Source organism: Paroedura picta, chromosome 10 (assembly GCF_049243985.1).
Source record: "Paroedura picta isolate Pp20150507F chromosome 10, Ppicta_v3.0, whole genome shotgun sequence".
Classification (NCBI taxonomy): Eukaryota; Metazoa; Chordata; class Lepidosauria; order Squamata; family Gekkonidae; genus Paroedura; species Paroedura picta.
Window position 1 is genome coordinate 81093479 of NC_135378.1, and position 15433 is coordinate 81108911.

At 45.6% G+C, this 15433-nt stretch overlaps 1 protein-coding gene across 2 annotated transcripts in view; it reads right to left on the reverse strand.

Annotated features, from left to right (window-relative positions):
* Positions 1 to 2608: 2608 nt before the first annotated feature.
* The window catches only part of APAF1 (apoptotic peptidase activating factor 1), a 40859-nt gene continuing 28034 nt past the window's right edge, over positions 2609 to 15433 (reverse strand). For both annotated transcript variants that reach the window (XM_077301101.1, XM_077301100.1), the window contains exons 22-28: positions 14346 to 14471; positions 12735 to 12860; positions 9943 to 10062; positions 9244 to 9369; positions 7823 to 7948; positions 6127 to 6273; positions 2609 to 5652 (exon numbers count right to left, since the gene is read on the reverse strand). In XM_077301101.1, the coding sequence (XP_077157216.1) occupies positions 5497 to 5652; positions 6127 to 6273; positions 7823 to 7948; positions 9244 to 9369; positions 9943 to 10062; positions 12735 to 12860; positions 14346 to 14471 (927 nt within the window). In that variant the 3' untranslated portion in view covers positions 2609 to 5496. The remainder of the gene's footprint in view (positions 5653 to 6126; positions 6274 to 7822; positions 7949 to 9243; positions 9370 to 9942; positions 10063 to 12734; positions 12861 to 14345; positions 14472 to 15433) is intronic.

Genomic DNA, 15433 nt, shown 5'->3' on the forward strand with positions numbered 1-15433 from the left:
TGAGAAGCTCTGTCGTAGAGAAGCCCTGATTGGCCATGGCTTACCCCATGGTAGAGAAGCATATGCTCAAGTGAGGCAACTGCTGGGCCTGACCACTGCCAGAACCCTCTTGCTTGCTAGGGCTGTACCACCTGCCTGGTATCCAAGGGCAGTGGGAAACTTGTGAGCAGACACAGGAAAGACACACAAATATGTGGGAGCAGGGTTGTCAGCTCTGGGTTGGGAAATACCTGGAGACTTTAGGGGTGGAGCCAGGGGTGGGCGGGATTTGGGGTCAGGAGGGACCTCAGTGGAGTGCAATGCTACAGAAGCCACCCTCTGAAGCAGCCTTTTTCTCCAGGAGGACTGAATCCTATCACCTTGGGATGAGCTGTAACACCAGGGGATCCCCAGGTCCCACCTGGAAGCTGGCATCCCTATTAGTAGGAGGCAGGCAGATGGCTGGGAAGATATTGGCCCAGGGACCCTGGAGATTTTTTGCCTTCCTCTGGGCATTAAGCAGGCGAGGGGAGGAGCTGTGAATCTCCTGCATTGTGCAAGGGGGTTGGACTAGATGACCCTTGGGGTACCTTCAAGATCTATATATCTATGAATAAATTCCTGCCCCTGCAATCAAAGTGTGGCAGCCTCACAGGAGCTCCAGCGTCAAACTCTGTCCATTCTATGGCCTTCTTCCAGGGTGGTAACAGAGCAAAATTAGGGACTAAAGAAATATAAATATTAAACCAGAAGGAAAACGGTTAAGCAAAATTAGTAAGATTTAGAGTACAGGTAAACTCTGAATACATTTATATAATTGTGTTTATTAAGTCTGTTCTTGCTATATGTTTCCATATTTCTATCTGTATGACCTTTCCCCCCACGAATGCTTATTCTTTATGCTCTTTGCTAATTACAGTATTTACTGGCGTATAAGACTGCTTTTCCCCCCTGAAAAACATGCCTCCAAGTGGGGGGGTCGTCCTATACGCCGGGTGCACTTCAGTTGGGATAGACATAGCTGCCCATAGTGGCCCATAGTACTGTGATGTAATGTAACAAACTCTATATTTTGAGTGGAAATGTTGGGGGGTCGTCTTATACGCCCAGTCATCTTATATGCCGGCAAATACGGCACTTTTTATGTACTGAAAAACTTCAATGAAAAGTTTTTAAAAAGGTTTAGCCGTTTAGTATCTGTGTCGAGATACAGAAGTTTGTAAAATAAAAAATTGCCCACACAGGACAGAGAAGAAGGGAGATTCTTACTTTGGGCTCTCCCACCGGTATCAAAGAGTCAGCCTCATTCATGCCCATTCTGCAAATCAAATTAGTTCACGAGCCACAGAACTTTCACAAAAATAGGGGGGGGGGGAAGTTAGGTTTTTTGTTTGCACAGCCAAATGATTCTTGGTAAGGATCCTTTAAGGGGAAAGCTGTCACAGTGCAGCAATACAAATTACACGAGGGGGAGGGGGAACATCTCAGTGACTTGGAAACCCCCTGGAACAATTTTGTGCAGTTTTCCAGCGAAAAATGCAGCTTATCCTTTGACCTTCCAAAGACTTGGGAAGTCATAAAAAGCAGATGTACCCGACACCCCCCCCAAAAAAAAATAAGAATACAGTAAGCTAAATAGTTGGAGAAAGGCTGTCCTAGAGAGACCCGGCTGGTCCAAGTAGGCGGTGCCAATCCAGATGGACGAGCTCCGTTTGTTTGTGGTCTCACGGAATCCTGTTATTTCAAGGCGGCTCATTCACAGCGGCTTAGTGGAGATTCACCGCAGTGTTTATGGCAGGATCACAGATGCCACATGGCTGGATCCATAGTACCCTTCAGAAAGCCTTCAAAAGCAGACGCAACGCACTGGGAAGGGATAGGCTTGCATTAAGTCCCCAAACTTTTCCAGCCTGCGGTGGCATTTGGAATGCTTACAAGGGGTAGTGGGCACACCCACCAAATGGCTGTCACAGGAGGCGGAGCCAATGGCAAAATGTCAGGGAATGAAACTTTCTTCAGGCTTTAAGAAACCCCAGAAGTGGCACTATCCTGTAGGACAGGGGTAGTCAACCTGTGGTCCTCCAGATGCTGGCAGGGGCTCATGGGAATTGTAGTCCATGAACATCTGGAGGACCACAGGTTGACTACCCCTGCTGTAGAATATGGTTGGGAAGCATGCCTCTGTCCACACCCACCCTGGGCCCCTCCCCTCCCCATCACTGGGCATTTGGGGAGGGGTGGGTTGATATGATCATATATGGCCAATTTGGGAGGGGGGAAGGGGGCAACATGGCCATATCACCCAATATCACCCAATAAACCATATCACCCAATAAACATTTAACAATTTTTAAAAAATTATTAAAAATTAATTAACTCCCAACTATTTTGGAAACCCTTCCAGGGTCATCCAGAAACCCCATCGTTTCACGAAAGCCCAGCTGAGGAAGCCTGAGGGACCCACTCTCTTTCCAGGTACTGATCCGGCTTTTAAATATGTACTGTTCTTCCTTCCTTGGATTGCAGCCTTGTGCTTGATAGGAACGAGGGGGAAATATGGCTGGGTGGCAATTTAAGGCACCAAATATCTGGACTGAGCAAGACAGGACAGAAACACAAAGACACTGTATAGTTTTACTTATAAAATATTTACTGTTTCAAGATGCACCATCAACTTATTAAAATCCAGTAGCATTGTTACATGAAAAAAACTTCTAGCATGCTCAACCAAATTCAGCACTTCCTTTTGAACAAGACCCATTTCAAACAGCAAACAGTAGGCCGTTTGGCCTGACATGGAAGTTTTGAAGTGCTGCTAGGGGTGTTGGTGGCCTGTACTCCAGCACCTCTTGCTACCAACTTTTGAAGCCTTTATCTTTCTTGCAGAGAATTTCTCCAACTTTAGTGGCTTTTCCGCTCCTGAAAGTGATATTCATATTGGAGGAAGGCATCCACACTGTGCTAGGCAAAACGGTGAAATACAGACCACTATCCATTGTAGCACCAAACTGGAAGCCATGCCTTCCAAATATAACTATTTAAACAGAGGGTTGTTACTCTCCATCTAGTTTCTTTAACCTTCAGTTGCAATGCACAGCATGAGCTTGTAGAAAATGTCATTTCAAGTCCTTTTTGCAGATGTGTGTATTTTCCAAGCTCTGGCACAAGTTGCAGGAATTTTAAAACACGGCAAAAACAGCCCTTTGGCTCATCCAAGCTTCCTTCCCAAATGTTAATCATGAACAAGTGAAAAACAAAATAATTCCTATTCTATTAGTTTCTGGACTTCGGAGTGTCGGGCAAAGGCGTAGGACAACCTTTACATCCATTGCATGGTATTCTTTGGGCCTTTTTTGGTCAAGGGGTCTCCTGGGGGGTAGAGTAAGAGAAGAACAGGACTGCCTGGCCAACTTGAAGGTGGTCTATAAAGTCACACTCGGATACAGCATAAGGATAGTTAGTTAACATGACAACCTGCTGTGATGTAGAGCATCCCAAGAAAATGAGCATGTATCTATAGAACAGGGATGGCCAAACTGTGGCTCTCCAGATGTCCATGGACTACAATTCCCTACAATTCCCAGCTGGCAGGGGCTCATGGGAATTGTAGTCCATGGACATCTGGAGAGCCACAGTTTGGCCACTTCTGCTACAAATGGTCTCGTTTGATGTATTTAACATTGCCCTGTAGAGTTAGAATTAGTATAAACGCAGGTAAAGTTTGGCAAAAAAAATTGAATTTAATCTGAAATACAACATTAAAGTTACTGAAAAGGCTCTTCAGAGGGCTAACGCTTTGAAACAAAGGATTCGATCCACTGTTGCTATTCTGACTGCAATTTGCTTACATTATTAGTTATCTGCAAACACTTCCTTTATTTATAAAGCTCAGTAGCGTCAGTGGGAAAACCCGGACATGCAACGTTCACTCACATCCCCAAAGATACCATTTTAGCTTCACACCACTAAAATACATGTTGGCAAGAGACCCAAAGATGACCACAACTTTGTCCAATGGGTGCATTTGATTTACTCTTATTTAACCTATTTACATACCACACTTTCAATTCACTCGGCTGCAGTGTATTCTTTATACACGGAAATGAAGCAGGAATAAATTTTGTGATTTCCCCCTCGTCTAAATAGGTTTCCCCCTGAGCCAGCAGTTACAAAGTTCGGCAGAAACGTCTTGGACTCAGTGATCTGAAGGGAGAATTTCCCCAACCTCATGGAAGTTATGTCAGTGACGGCCCAATTAAAACCCCAAATGAAGTAAAATTAGCCTTGCGGAAAAGTCCAGGGTTTCATTTTCCAAAATGGTAAAATTTGAATCTATAGAACTTACTCTAGTTTTTCCAGCTGCAAAATCAGTTTTCCGTTTACATGGACCTTCCCTGGAAGTACGTGAGGCTGGCCCCTGCGATCGGCAGCCATGGGGATCATGGGATCCCCCTTTCCCAGGCAGAGGAAATCTCATCACGTTTGAGGATCTCGAGAAGGGTTTGGGACTGCAGGTGGAAAAGGGTCCATGAAATGCTTCCCTCCTTCCATGAGCAGAGCTCTGCCCAAGCAAGAGTCAGAAAAGATTATCTCTTTCCTCTCAATGCAGCTGCCCAGCCTGCTTGGCTCTAAGTGTCCTTTTGATACAGAGAACAAAACTTTTGGGGCCTGGGAATGGCGCCAGGGACAGGGGAAGGCAAGGAAGACGGCAGACTGTCACCGTCTTCTGCTGGTGTTTTGCAGGAGATAACCTGTGGTATATTTAATGGGCTTTTTGTTTATTTACATAGTATATCAAAACCCCAAGGCATTACAAAATCATTACAAAATCATTTTTTTAAATATAAAAATAGATCAAAAAGGTTCTTTTTAACACCCCCTGTGTGACTTAACACAAAATTGCGCGACATTAAACAGCAGTTTAAGACACTTGACATATTTATGGCTTGGAAGAGTTTGCCACTGATAGGTGGGTAGCCATGTCGTTCTGAAGCAGCAGAACCAAGTTAGAGTCCAACAGCACATTGATGACCAACAAAGTTCTATTGAAGCTATAAGCTTTCATGTACAAACAGATTTCCTTCAGGTGCAGCTTGCACCCAAAAGCTTATTCCTCTGCTCTCAAAGGTGCCACTGGATTCCGACTTTGTTCTGTACCATGCACATTTATTAAACTGCCTTTGATCATCACTAACGCAATAGTTTGTAGAAACATTTCTCAGTAAACCAGTGGGAAAAGACTTCATCATTTCATCCGAACACAGGGTTAAATGCATGCTGATCTGAAAATGTTCACAGATGTATTACTCAAAGAGATCCGTATAGCGCAGGGGTAGTCAACCTGTGGTCCTCCAGATGTCCATGGCCTACAACTCCCATGAGCCCCTGCCAGCGTTGCTGGCAGGGGCTCATGGGAGTTGTAGGCCATGGACATCTGGAGGACCACAGGTTGACTACCCCTGGCTATAGCACACAATATTACTTCACTGTATACAAGTTTGTGGGGCTTGCTTCATTTTATAGTCCGTATTCCATAATCTGCAGCACATAAAGGATCCCCAGGTTATCAACGGTCACGCACACTTTGAAATCTGGAGATACGTGGAGGTATTTCAGATTGGTACCATTTGTGTAGAATGTTTGTAAGGGCTGGCCGGAATCTACATTCCACCACTGCGAGGAAGAGAAAAAGGTTTCCAGTTACAAATGACTCAAATCTGTATACTGAATGCCAGCATGTTCTAAATAACGCCTACAAGAATTACATCTGCCCCCAACCTACAAATTCAATCAATGCAAACTCAAGTATATGCCACGTTCCAGTTTTACGGTTTCAGACCAGGACAGCTTAGAATTATTCTGATGCAACCTCAAATTTTTAAACTTTTTAATTTTTAAATTCCCTTTTGGGTGGTACTTTCTGCTTAAGGCCAAAGGGGAATTCATGTATGTTATTTGCCATCATATTTGCTGACCGACAGCAACCCTATGAATTAATTATTTCCAAAATGTCGATCAGTCATGCTGGCAGATTTGGAAAGCATTTGGGGCTGCTGGGGGTGGAGGGCAAGAAAGTTATGTTTCTGCGCAGGGAATTCAGATGAGATCCAACAGACTGCATTTTGTATACCTTTTTATTGTGCTTACCTTAACGTATCCTCCAGAAGAAACAAGTATCTTACTGTCTGGGGAGAAGTAAAGGTCTGTTACCCAGCCCCCATGGGCTGATTCTCCATCATCTATCGGAGTACGAGAACAGAGGTGCAGTTGCTCGCCGCTTGAAACGTTCCAAATCTGGGACATGAATATAAAATGCAAATTCAGCATCCCATCAGAAACATTCACAAGGAATCTTGATTTCAGAGGTTCCTTCGGCCCATAAAACCAGTTCTTACGCCTCAACTAACTAGGTGTGTAGATAGATAGAGATCGGTCGCTGTTAGTGTGTTTGTAGCAATAGAAAAGAGGCAGAGTCCAGGAGCATCTGAAAGACTCACAAAACTTGTGGCAGGCTGCTCACTTTTTCAGTGACTCACAAAAGCTCGTCACCTGCCACAAATCTTGTGAGTCTTTCAGGTGTTCCTGGACTCTTGTCCTTTCCTGCTAGTATAGACAGACTAACACAGCTACCCATCTTGATCTATAACTCCATGAAAGGGTCTCTGAAGGAGTGAGCAGTGACTCATGAAAGCTCCTTTGCCACAAATTCTGTTAGCCTTTAAGGTACAACTGTTCTCTGGCTCTTTTCTAGACCAGTGGTCCCCAACCTCTTTATCACCAGGGACCGGTCAACGCTTGACAATTTTACTGAGGCCCGGGGGGGAGGGGTAGTCTTTTGCCAAGGGATGTTGCTGCCACCTGATCCCCTCCTCCACTTGCTTTCCCGCAAACGCCCCTGACTTCCTGCCGCCCGCTGGGGGGCGCTGCCAGCAGCAGCTGCGTAGTGCCACGCCGAAGGGGAGCCCCAGCCCCAGCGGCTGCTGGAGAGCACCAAAGGTGAGCCAGCGGCAGAGTGGCAGGGCAGCCCCTGAGGCAGCAGCCAGGGAGGAGGACGAGGAGGAGCCAAAGCCCAGTACCGACTGATCCACAGACCGGGACCAGTCCCCGGACCGGGGGTTGGGAACCACTGATCTAGATTATTTGTCTTGAGTTTTCTTGAGATTTCCACAAGTATAATCCTAATAATCAGGTAAACTGAACCGTAACCATTCAGTTCTAAATATTTAAGGGTATTTCAGTTTTCTTAACAGGGGGCTGCAATTTTCACCCACTCCCCTTTCCTGTATTGGCACCCCCCCCCCCCCCAGTTTACTTGACAGGGGCTTAATGGACTCCAGGGACAGCATGTGGGCAAGCGAGAGTCCAAAAGGAAGCCCAATGGAAATGTGTTCCCTTAAATTTTCTAAAGGTGTGGTTGGCTGGATACAGACAAGTAATGTTTCTGCATTCAATTATTTTTATTTATTACCTATTTATTTATTTTATTTATATTTATTTATTTATATACTGCCCTCCCTGAAGGCTCAGGGTGTTTAACATGAAACGGGAACAATACAATTAACTCAGTCGATAGTGATGTGGTTATCGGTTGGCAGTATTAATGTTATGGCTATTTATATGTTATGGATTTTTTCTTGTATTGTTTTTATGTTTTATGTAAACCGCCCTGAGCCTCTGCGAAGGGCGGTATATAAATATAATAAATAAATAATAAAAATAAATAAACAGTAACAAGAACAAGATAACGACAGTAATAAACATTGTAGAACAGTAGAATACTAGGAAAAACTCATACTGAGGCCCAGTGGTTTGGGCAGATCTCTAAGGACTGTCGGATAATTACCCGTATTTCTCCGTTGTCATCTCCTGTGGCCAGCAGTTTGCTGTCAAGGGAGAAGGCACAGCACCTCACACAACCCGCATGCCCACTCAGCTTGTGAAGAACAGACCAACTTTCAAAACTCCATATCTAAATCGGAAATTCCGAAACATGAAAACTAGTTTAAATTTCAGCCCTACTCAATGCAAACGTTCAGCAAATCCTATCTACACAAGACAGCTGCACCCTGTCTAACTTGATACGGGGGAGGCGGGAGAGGTAGGATTACCTGCACAATTATTATGGGACATCTGGAAAAGGTCTAAAACCTGGGCGTTTACCTGTGATACGAAGTCTAGTTTGTACCAATAACCAGCACCCTAATCACAAACCAACAGTTCTGATAAAAAGTTAGGATGTGGGATTTGCCGTGACAGCAAGAATCCAAATAAAGAAGGACAGGCTGTTAAGAGGAGGGACCGAGGATGCATACAGTCGCATGTACATAAATAACAAATCCAGTTCTTCTGCTCAGGTGGAGGTGCTCTGTTAATAGGTCAGCTTTTCTCAACTTTTTTACCATTGAGAAGCCCCTGAAACATTCTTCAGGCTTTGAAAACCCACAGAAGTGGCACAATCATGCAGAATAGGGTTGGGAAGCATCGCTGTGGACATGCCCACCCGAGGCCCCTCCCCTTCCCATCATCCCGGCCCATCATTGGCCATTTTGAGATGGTGGGGGAGGTTGCCATGACCATATATGGTCACATCTCCCAGGCAAATTTAACAATGAATAAATTTTATATATATATCTATATATCTTATATATATATATGTCTAGAAGCTCCAGAGTTTAATGAAACCCTGGTTGAGAGAGCCTGTCCTAAGCAGAGCTAAGGATGAACTTTGTCAGAGAAGACACAAGTCCCCATGATCTCCTGCCTACCTATGCCTACCTTGGACGAGTTCATGGCCATAACATTTATTTTATTTTGAATGGTTTCTGACTACTTTAAAACCGAGAAGTTTTTACTGATCAGGCATCCTGCAATCCTGGAGGATTTTTTAAGACCCGCTGCTTTGAACAGCAGACACTTGCCTAAGTCTGTAATTCTCCTGTTGAAATCAAGAGGATGTGAAAATGCTTATCTTTTCCTGGATCATGCCTTAGATCAGGGGTAGTCAAACTGCGGCCCTCCAGATGTCCATGGACCACAATTCCCAGAAGCCCCTGCCAGCTTTCGCAGAATTCGCAGCATTCCCAGAAGCCCCTGCCAGATGTCCATGGACCACAATTCCCAGAAGCCCCTGCCAGCATTTGCTGGCAGGGGCTTCTGGGAATTGTGGTCCATGGACATCTGGAGGGCCGCAGTTTGACTACCCCTGCCCTAGATTGTACATGTTAGCATATAAACGTTAGCGCTATTCTTTAGATTTTTACTGACTTTGGCAGTCTTGTCAGCAGAGGCAGTAGAAAATCTGGTGGCATCGTGTGAAACGGCGCACGAAAGAATAGCATCCTCGTGGCAAGAAAGATCTCTTTCCAGTTCTCCAGTGACCGTGTTCCAGAGCTGCCGTAGGAAGAGGTACCAATGAAAAATTCTGCTGTACAAAGTTTCTCAAAAAAACACAGCTCCCAAGTTTCACTTCCCTTCAGAAATATTTAGCCGCCAATAGTTATTTTTTGAAGCTTCAATAGTCAGGATTAGAAAAGCTTTTTAGACAGTTCAACAGCTATTGAACTGCACCATTTTACTGCTCGTATTTTATGCAGGTTTTGCTTCAGATGCAGCTGTTCATGCATTTTACACCTTTATTTCCCACAATCCTCAGCCAGTCTGGCCACTGAGGCAGAGTACACAGAGAAGACCCCAAAACACAAAAAACCCAGAACAGTTAGAAGTGATTAAAAGTCCCGGCAAAATTTTTAAACATTTTTCATCCCAAAGCAAAACAACATAAACGACAATATCAGGGGGGACCAAACCGCGGCTTCTCCAGGCGTGCATGGGCTACAGCGATGCATGCAAGGGCTCATGGGAATTGTAGTCCACGGCCATCTGAAGAGACACAGTTTGGCCATCTCCACACTAAATGATCGATCAGCAACCATCTCAGCTCTCCATAGGCTGACTTCTATTTACCTTAACCGTCCCGTCGAATGACCACGAAAGAAGCTTGGAGTTTTCCAGAAGTCTGAAATTCTTGACAGGTTCTGTATGACCTTTCAGGAGAACTGATTCGTCTGACTGCCAGTTCCACACCTGATGTTAAAAGACAAGTAAATGGAGTGGCGCAGAGTGGTAAGGCAGCAGTCATGCATTCTGAAGATCTGCCCATGAGGCTGGGAGTTCGATCCCAGCAGCCGGCTCAAGGTTGACTCAGCCTTCCATCCTTCCGAGGTCGGTAAAATGAGTACCCAGCTTGCTGGGGGGTAAACAGTAATGACTGGAGAAGGCACTGGCAAACCACCCCGTATTGAGTCTGCCATGAAAACGCTAGAGGGCGTCACCCCAAGGGTCAGACATGACCCGGTGCTTGCACAGGGGATACCTTTACCTTTAAACGGATTATAGAGGCACATGAAGCTGCCTTATCCCGAGTCAGACCCTTGATCCACCAATGTCAGTGCTGTCTACTCAGGCTGGCACAAACTCTAAAGGATTTCAGGCTGAAGTCTTTCGTATCACCTGCTACCTGGTCCCTGGGACCTTCAACACGTCAAGGAGATGGTTCTCCCACTGATGGTTCTCTTCTCTAAACTAGGGAAATCAAGTAGGGAGAGATTTCTGCCTTAACGCTGACTCTGTCTCCTTCAGGTTTCCTTTCTAGAGCGGCCTTTCTCCTTTTTTTTTTACTACTGAGAAACTCCTGAAACATCCTTCAGGCTTTGAGAAACCCCAGCAGTGGGGCGAGCATCAAGAATATGGTTGGGAGACATAACTGCGCAAACACCCACCCAGGGCCTCTCCTCTTCCCACCCCCTCCAGGGCCATTTTGGGAGGGGAAGAGCAAGTCAACATGATCATATACGGTCATATCACTCAATAAACGTTCAACAAGGTTTTAAAATTTTAAAAAATTATTACAAAATTTAATTAACTTCCACCCATTCAGGAAACTCTTCCAGGGTTGTCAAGAAAGCCCAGGGTTTCATGAAACCCTGGTTGAAACCTACGTGTGTGTGTGTGTCTGTGTGTGTGTGTGTCTGTGTGTGTGTGTGTGAGAGAGAGAGAGAGAGAGAGGGGGGGGGGATAGGCATTTTATTTGGCTGATCTACACAAGGCGGAATCCAGACAGCTCACTGCATTGGTTACCAAGTAGCTGGCCTCTCTACAGGTATATGATTCTACATGGATGGACAAGCATGATAACATCGAACTACCATAGAAACATCTCACTCAACATCTCACTCAATTCTGATTCTATGGGGCTTTTTGCACGGCTTCAAAATAGCACAATGGTTGCTAATTGAAAACGCTACTAATTTGCCTTAACGCACGACGTCGTAGACAATCTGCAACACTCCTGAAACCAATCAGCAAAAAGCGCTTCGCTGTAGCGCTTTTAGGGGAATCCCAAAAAGTGGATTCACCCTCCGGAAAGCGATACACTCCTGCAATCAATCTGCAACAGTAGCGAAAAAGACCTGTGCGTTCCCATTGTTGCGGTTTCTTCAAAATCTCTCCTCCTGAGCCTATCCTCCAAACTTCCGGCGAAGCGATCGCCATTTTTTTTTCCCCGAGCGAGTGGAGATCAACGCACCGGCGAGCTTCCGTTTAGCCAGTGAGGCTTCCCAGGCTGCAGTCCCTCCTCAGAGCTGTTTACAGTCACAAGAAGCCCGCAGAAGCCCGTTTGCTGATGTATTTTCCCTTTATTTTTCACACTGTTTCGGCTGAAAATCGCGCCCGTGAGGGGGGGGGAGGGGGGATTTTTTTTTCCACTCCGAGGCAGCGTGGCCACGATCAAATGACAGCTCAAACAGAGGCTTCCCGGCTTCAGTCCCTCCCCTTCAGTCACTAAGCACACACATTTCACACACACATTTCACACATTCCATTCAGCCGAAAATCGGGCCCATGAGAGGGGGGGGGGGATTTTTTTTTTTCACTCTGAGGCAGCGTATTAACGATCAACCGATCAAACGACAGCTCAAACACCCCAGGCAGCTGGATGGGTCTCTCCGTTGCAACGAATCTACCCAGATTCGTTACAATGGGTCTGTTTTTTTTTTTTTTTTTTTAACCTTCCTTAAAGGGAAAGGGGCTGTTTGGGAGCATGCTAATGGCTGCCCATGGGCTGCTTGACGGCCAGGGGCGGGACGAGCTTGGCAATAGCGCTTCCTTTCTAGCGATTTCTGCCGAGACCGGAAGCCTGTGGGAAACGCTAAAAAACGCAACTGATTCCACTACAAAGGCAGGTATGCATAACGACGAATTCCACTATTTTAAATGGCGATTTTTCATTCCGCAAACAATTGGCAACAAAGATCCCCGTGCAAAAAGGCCCTATGATTCAACATTTTATTCTCCCTGCCACCCACTCTTGAGAAGGGTGCTATGCTCTTAAACTGCAATGGACACTGAAACGGTGACCTATAATTTAGAATTGTAATAATTTGAACAGTTGAAATAATTGGGAAAGAATTATTTTATATTTATGGCTGTGAATTTTACTGCATCCGTTGTAATCAAAACCATCTTATTAAAATGAGTGTTACTAGGGATCAGAAATACACATTTTCATAGCACCTGATTCTAAGGTGGTCAGATTCTAGAACGGGGGTGTCGGCTGTAACGAAACAATTCCCAGTAATTGAGGCCAGCTTTGGTTGACTTCCTGCACAGCAGACATGCTTCTGGGCTGCGCTCATGTTCTCTGGGAGTAGCGTGGGGAATTACGACAAAACGAATCGCCACTTAAAGCATTTCTGTACCTGAATCGTCGAATCATCGGAGCTCGAAATAAGGGTCTGCCCGTCAGAGGTAAACTGGCAGCGCTGCACAGCTTTCCGGTGTCCCGTTCTGGATTTTAAAATCTTTCTACTCGACAGGCTCAATACCTTTCAAAAAAAAAAGAAACCAGACAATGGAGCTTTGTGAGGAGTTCATTTACAGTCACATGAGGGGATGAAAAAATAAAAAAAAAACAATACATATAACAAATAAACTGGGGGAAGGACACTTTCGTGCAGTCTGCATCAGTAAATTAAGAGTAAAAACTCTGGTTTGCTTACTTTGGCCATAACATGCGATCCAACTGAATGGAAAGAGCCATTACATTAGGTCTGGTCAGTGGTCAAAGGAAACCAGGCCGACAAAGGCAACCAAACCGCACCAAAGTGCTCACCCCTACTGGTCAGAGCATTATTCAACCAAAAGAAGAGGTGCAAGAGGGAAACACATGGCAACAGCTGAGCAATAGGAATGCCAAAAGTCAGGCATGACTGAATGGCTTATATCATCTTCATCATAATCATAATTAAAAAGCATAATAGTTAGACAGGAGAAAATCGTGCAGCCTGGAATTCAAGTTTCCTGAATAGTCTACAGCAGGTAGTAAGTGTTGCATGAGATGAGGACACATATGCTATCCAGCTGGGTGTTCTTGGTCCAGTCAGTTCCCTTAGAACTGTTCTCAGAGCAGTTCTCTCAGAACTCTCAGTCCCACCTACCTCACAGGATGTCTGTTGTGGGGAGAGGAAGAGAAAGGGGTTTGTAAGCCACTTCGGAACTCTTTCAAGTAGTGAAACGCAGGGTATTATAAAAAACAAACAGCTCTTATTCTTTAGAGAGGCAAAAAGCTCCCATAACTGGCAAAGGAAGCTCAGGGCCTCCAAAGTTCACCACTCCCCTCCTATCCTGTTGCTCTCCATGGTGCTAACGGACTCGAACCCAGCTGATCTACTGAACACCAACATGGTGACTCAGAGGCTATCCTTCCTTGGTAATGCAAAGTTAAATGCGAGATCATTCAGGAAGAAAAACAGGCCATTCCCTCCTTGTTGGACTTCATTTTTCAAGTACCGGTTTTCTTTCCAGTCTAGTGTTTCTTTATTAGACATGGTGGCCCCAAGAGCCACGATTCCATCTTTTGTTGTTGTTGTTAGGTGCGAAGTCGTGTCCGACCCATTGCGACCCCATGGACAATGATCCTCCAGGCCTTCCTGTCCTCTACCATTCCCTGGAGTCCATTTAAGTTTGCACCGACTGCTTCAGTGACTCCATCCAGCCACCTCGTTCTCTGTCGTCCCCTTCTTCTTTTACCCTCGATCGCTCCCAGCATTAGGCTCTTCTCCAGGGAATCCTTCCTTCTCATGAGGTGGCCAAAGTATTTGAGTTTCATCTTCAGGATCTGGCCTTCTAAGGAGCAGTCAGGGCTGATCTCCTCTAGGACTGACCGGTTTGTTCGCCTTGCAGTCCGAGGGACTCGCAAGAGTCTTCTCCAGCACCAGAGTTCAAAAGCCTCAATGCTTTGACGCTCGGCCTTCCATCTTTTGTACCATGCCCCAAAAGCTCAAGATGGCCCCGATCAACTCATGAGTTACCTTCACGGTCCCATCCTTGTCTCCAAAGGCAGCCATTTGCAGGTCTTCAAACAGGCAACAGCAATAAATTAAATGCTTCTGTGCATCAGTCTGGAGCAACATCTGGCCCGTGCGTCCATTAATTAGCTACAACGCAACACATACCTGGATGTTACTATTGCAAAACACTCATCAAAGGATCAACAGATGGGAAGCCTACAGAAACCCTCCAGCCTCAGTCTGTGCATAAAGCGGTTATCTTTTAGAAATGGATGAAAAAGATGGAGAATTTGCATGAAGTTATTGTCAACCTCCTTTCCGCGGTTTTTAAAAAGGCATGCTTGACCAAAGTCCCAGGAACCTTTGCAGAGAGTACTCCCGTGTTTCCCACCCCTACCGTGTGTTCCCATGCTTGAGCCATATGGCCTGGCAACCCAGGGTGTTCAGGGTTCCATTTCGGGCCTAGAGGTATCCCTTGCAATCTGCATTTTTCTTTGAAGATAACACCTGTTCTGTGGGAACTGAAGAATGGAGGAGGGAAATCCCTCTCTATAAAGGCTGATTCTGTGAAGGTTCAAGAGGGTGGCAGGTTAGAGTGGATGAGCGATAGGGTTGTGAGTGTCCTGCATTGTGGGGGGGGGGGGGGAGGTTGGACTAGATGACCCAGGAGGTCCCTTCCCAAATCTATGATTCTAACCATCTTCATGTATTTAAAAGGCTGCCATGTAGAGGATGGAGCAGAGTTGTTCTCTCTTGCCCCGGAGGGACAGACCAGAACCAACGGGATGAAATTAATTCAAAAGAAATTCCGTCTAAACATCCGGAAGAAGTTCCTGACGGTTAGAACGGTTTCTCAGTGGAACAGGCTTCCTCGGAAGGTAGTGGGTTGTCCATCTTTGGAGATTTTTAAACAGAGGCTGGATAGCCATCTGACAGAGAGGCTGATTCTGTGAAGGTTCCAGGGGGTGGCAGGGGACATTGGATGAGCAAGAGGGTGGTGAGTGTCCTGCATAGGGCAGGGGGTTGGACTAGATGACCTAGGAGGTCCCTTCCAATTCTATGAGTCTAAGTATTTAAGTATTTAAAAGGCTGCCATGTAGAGCAGTGGT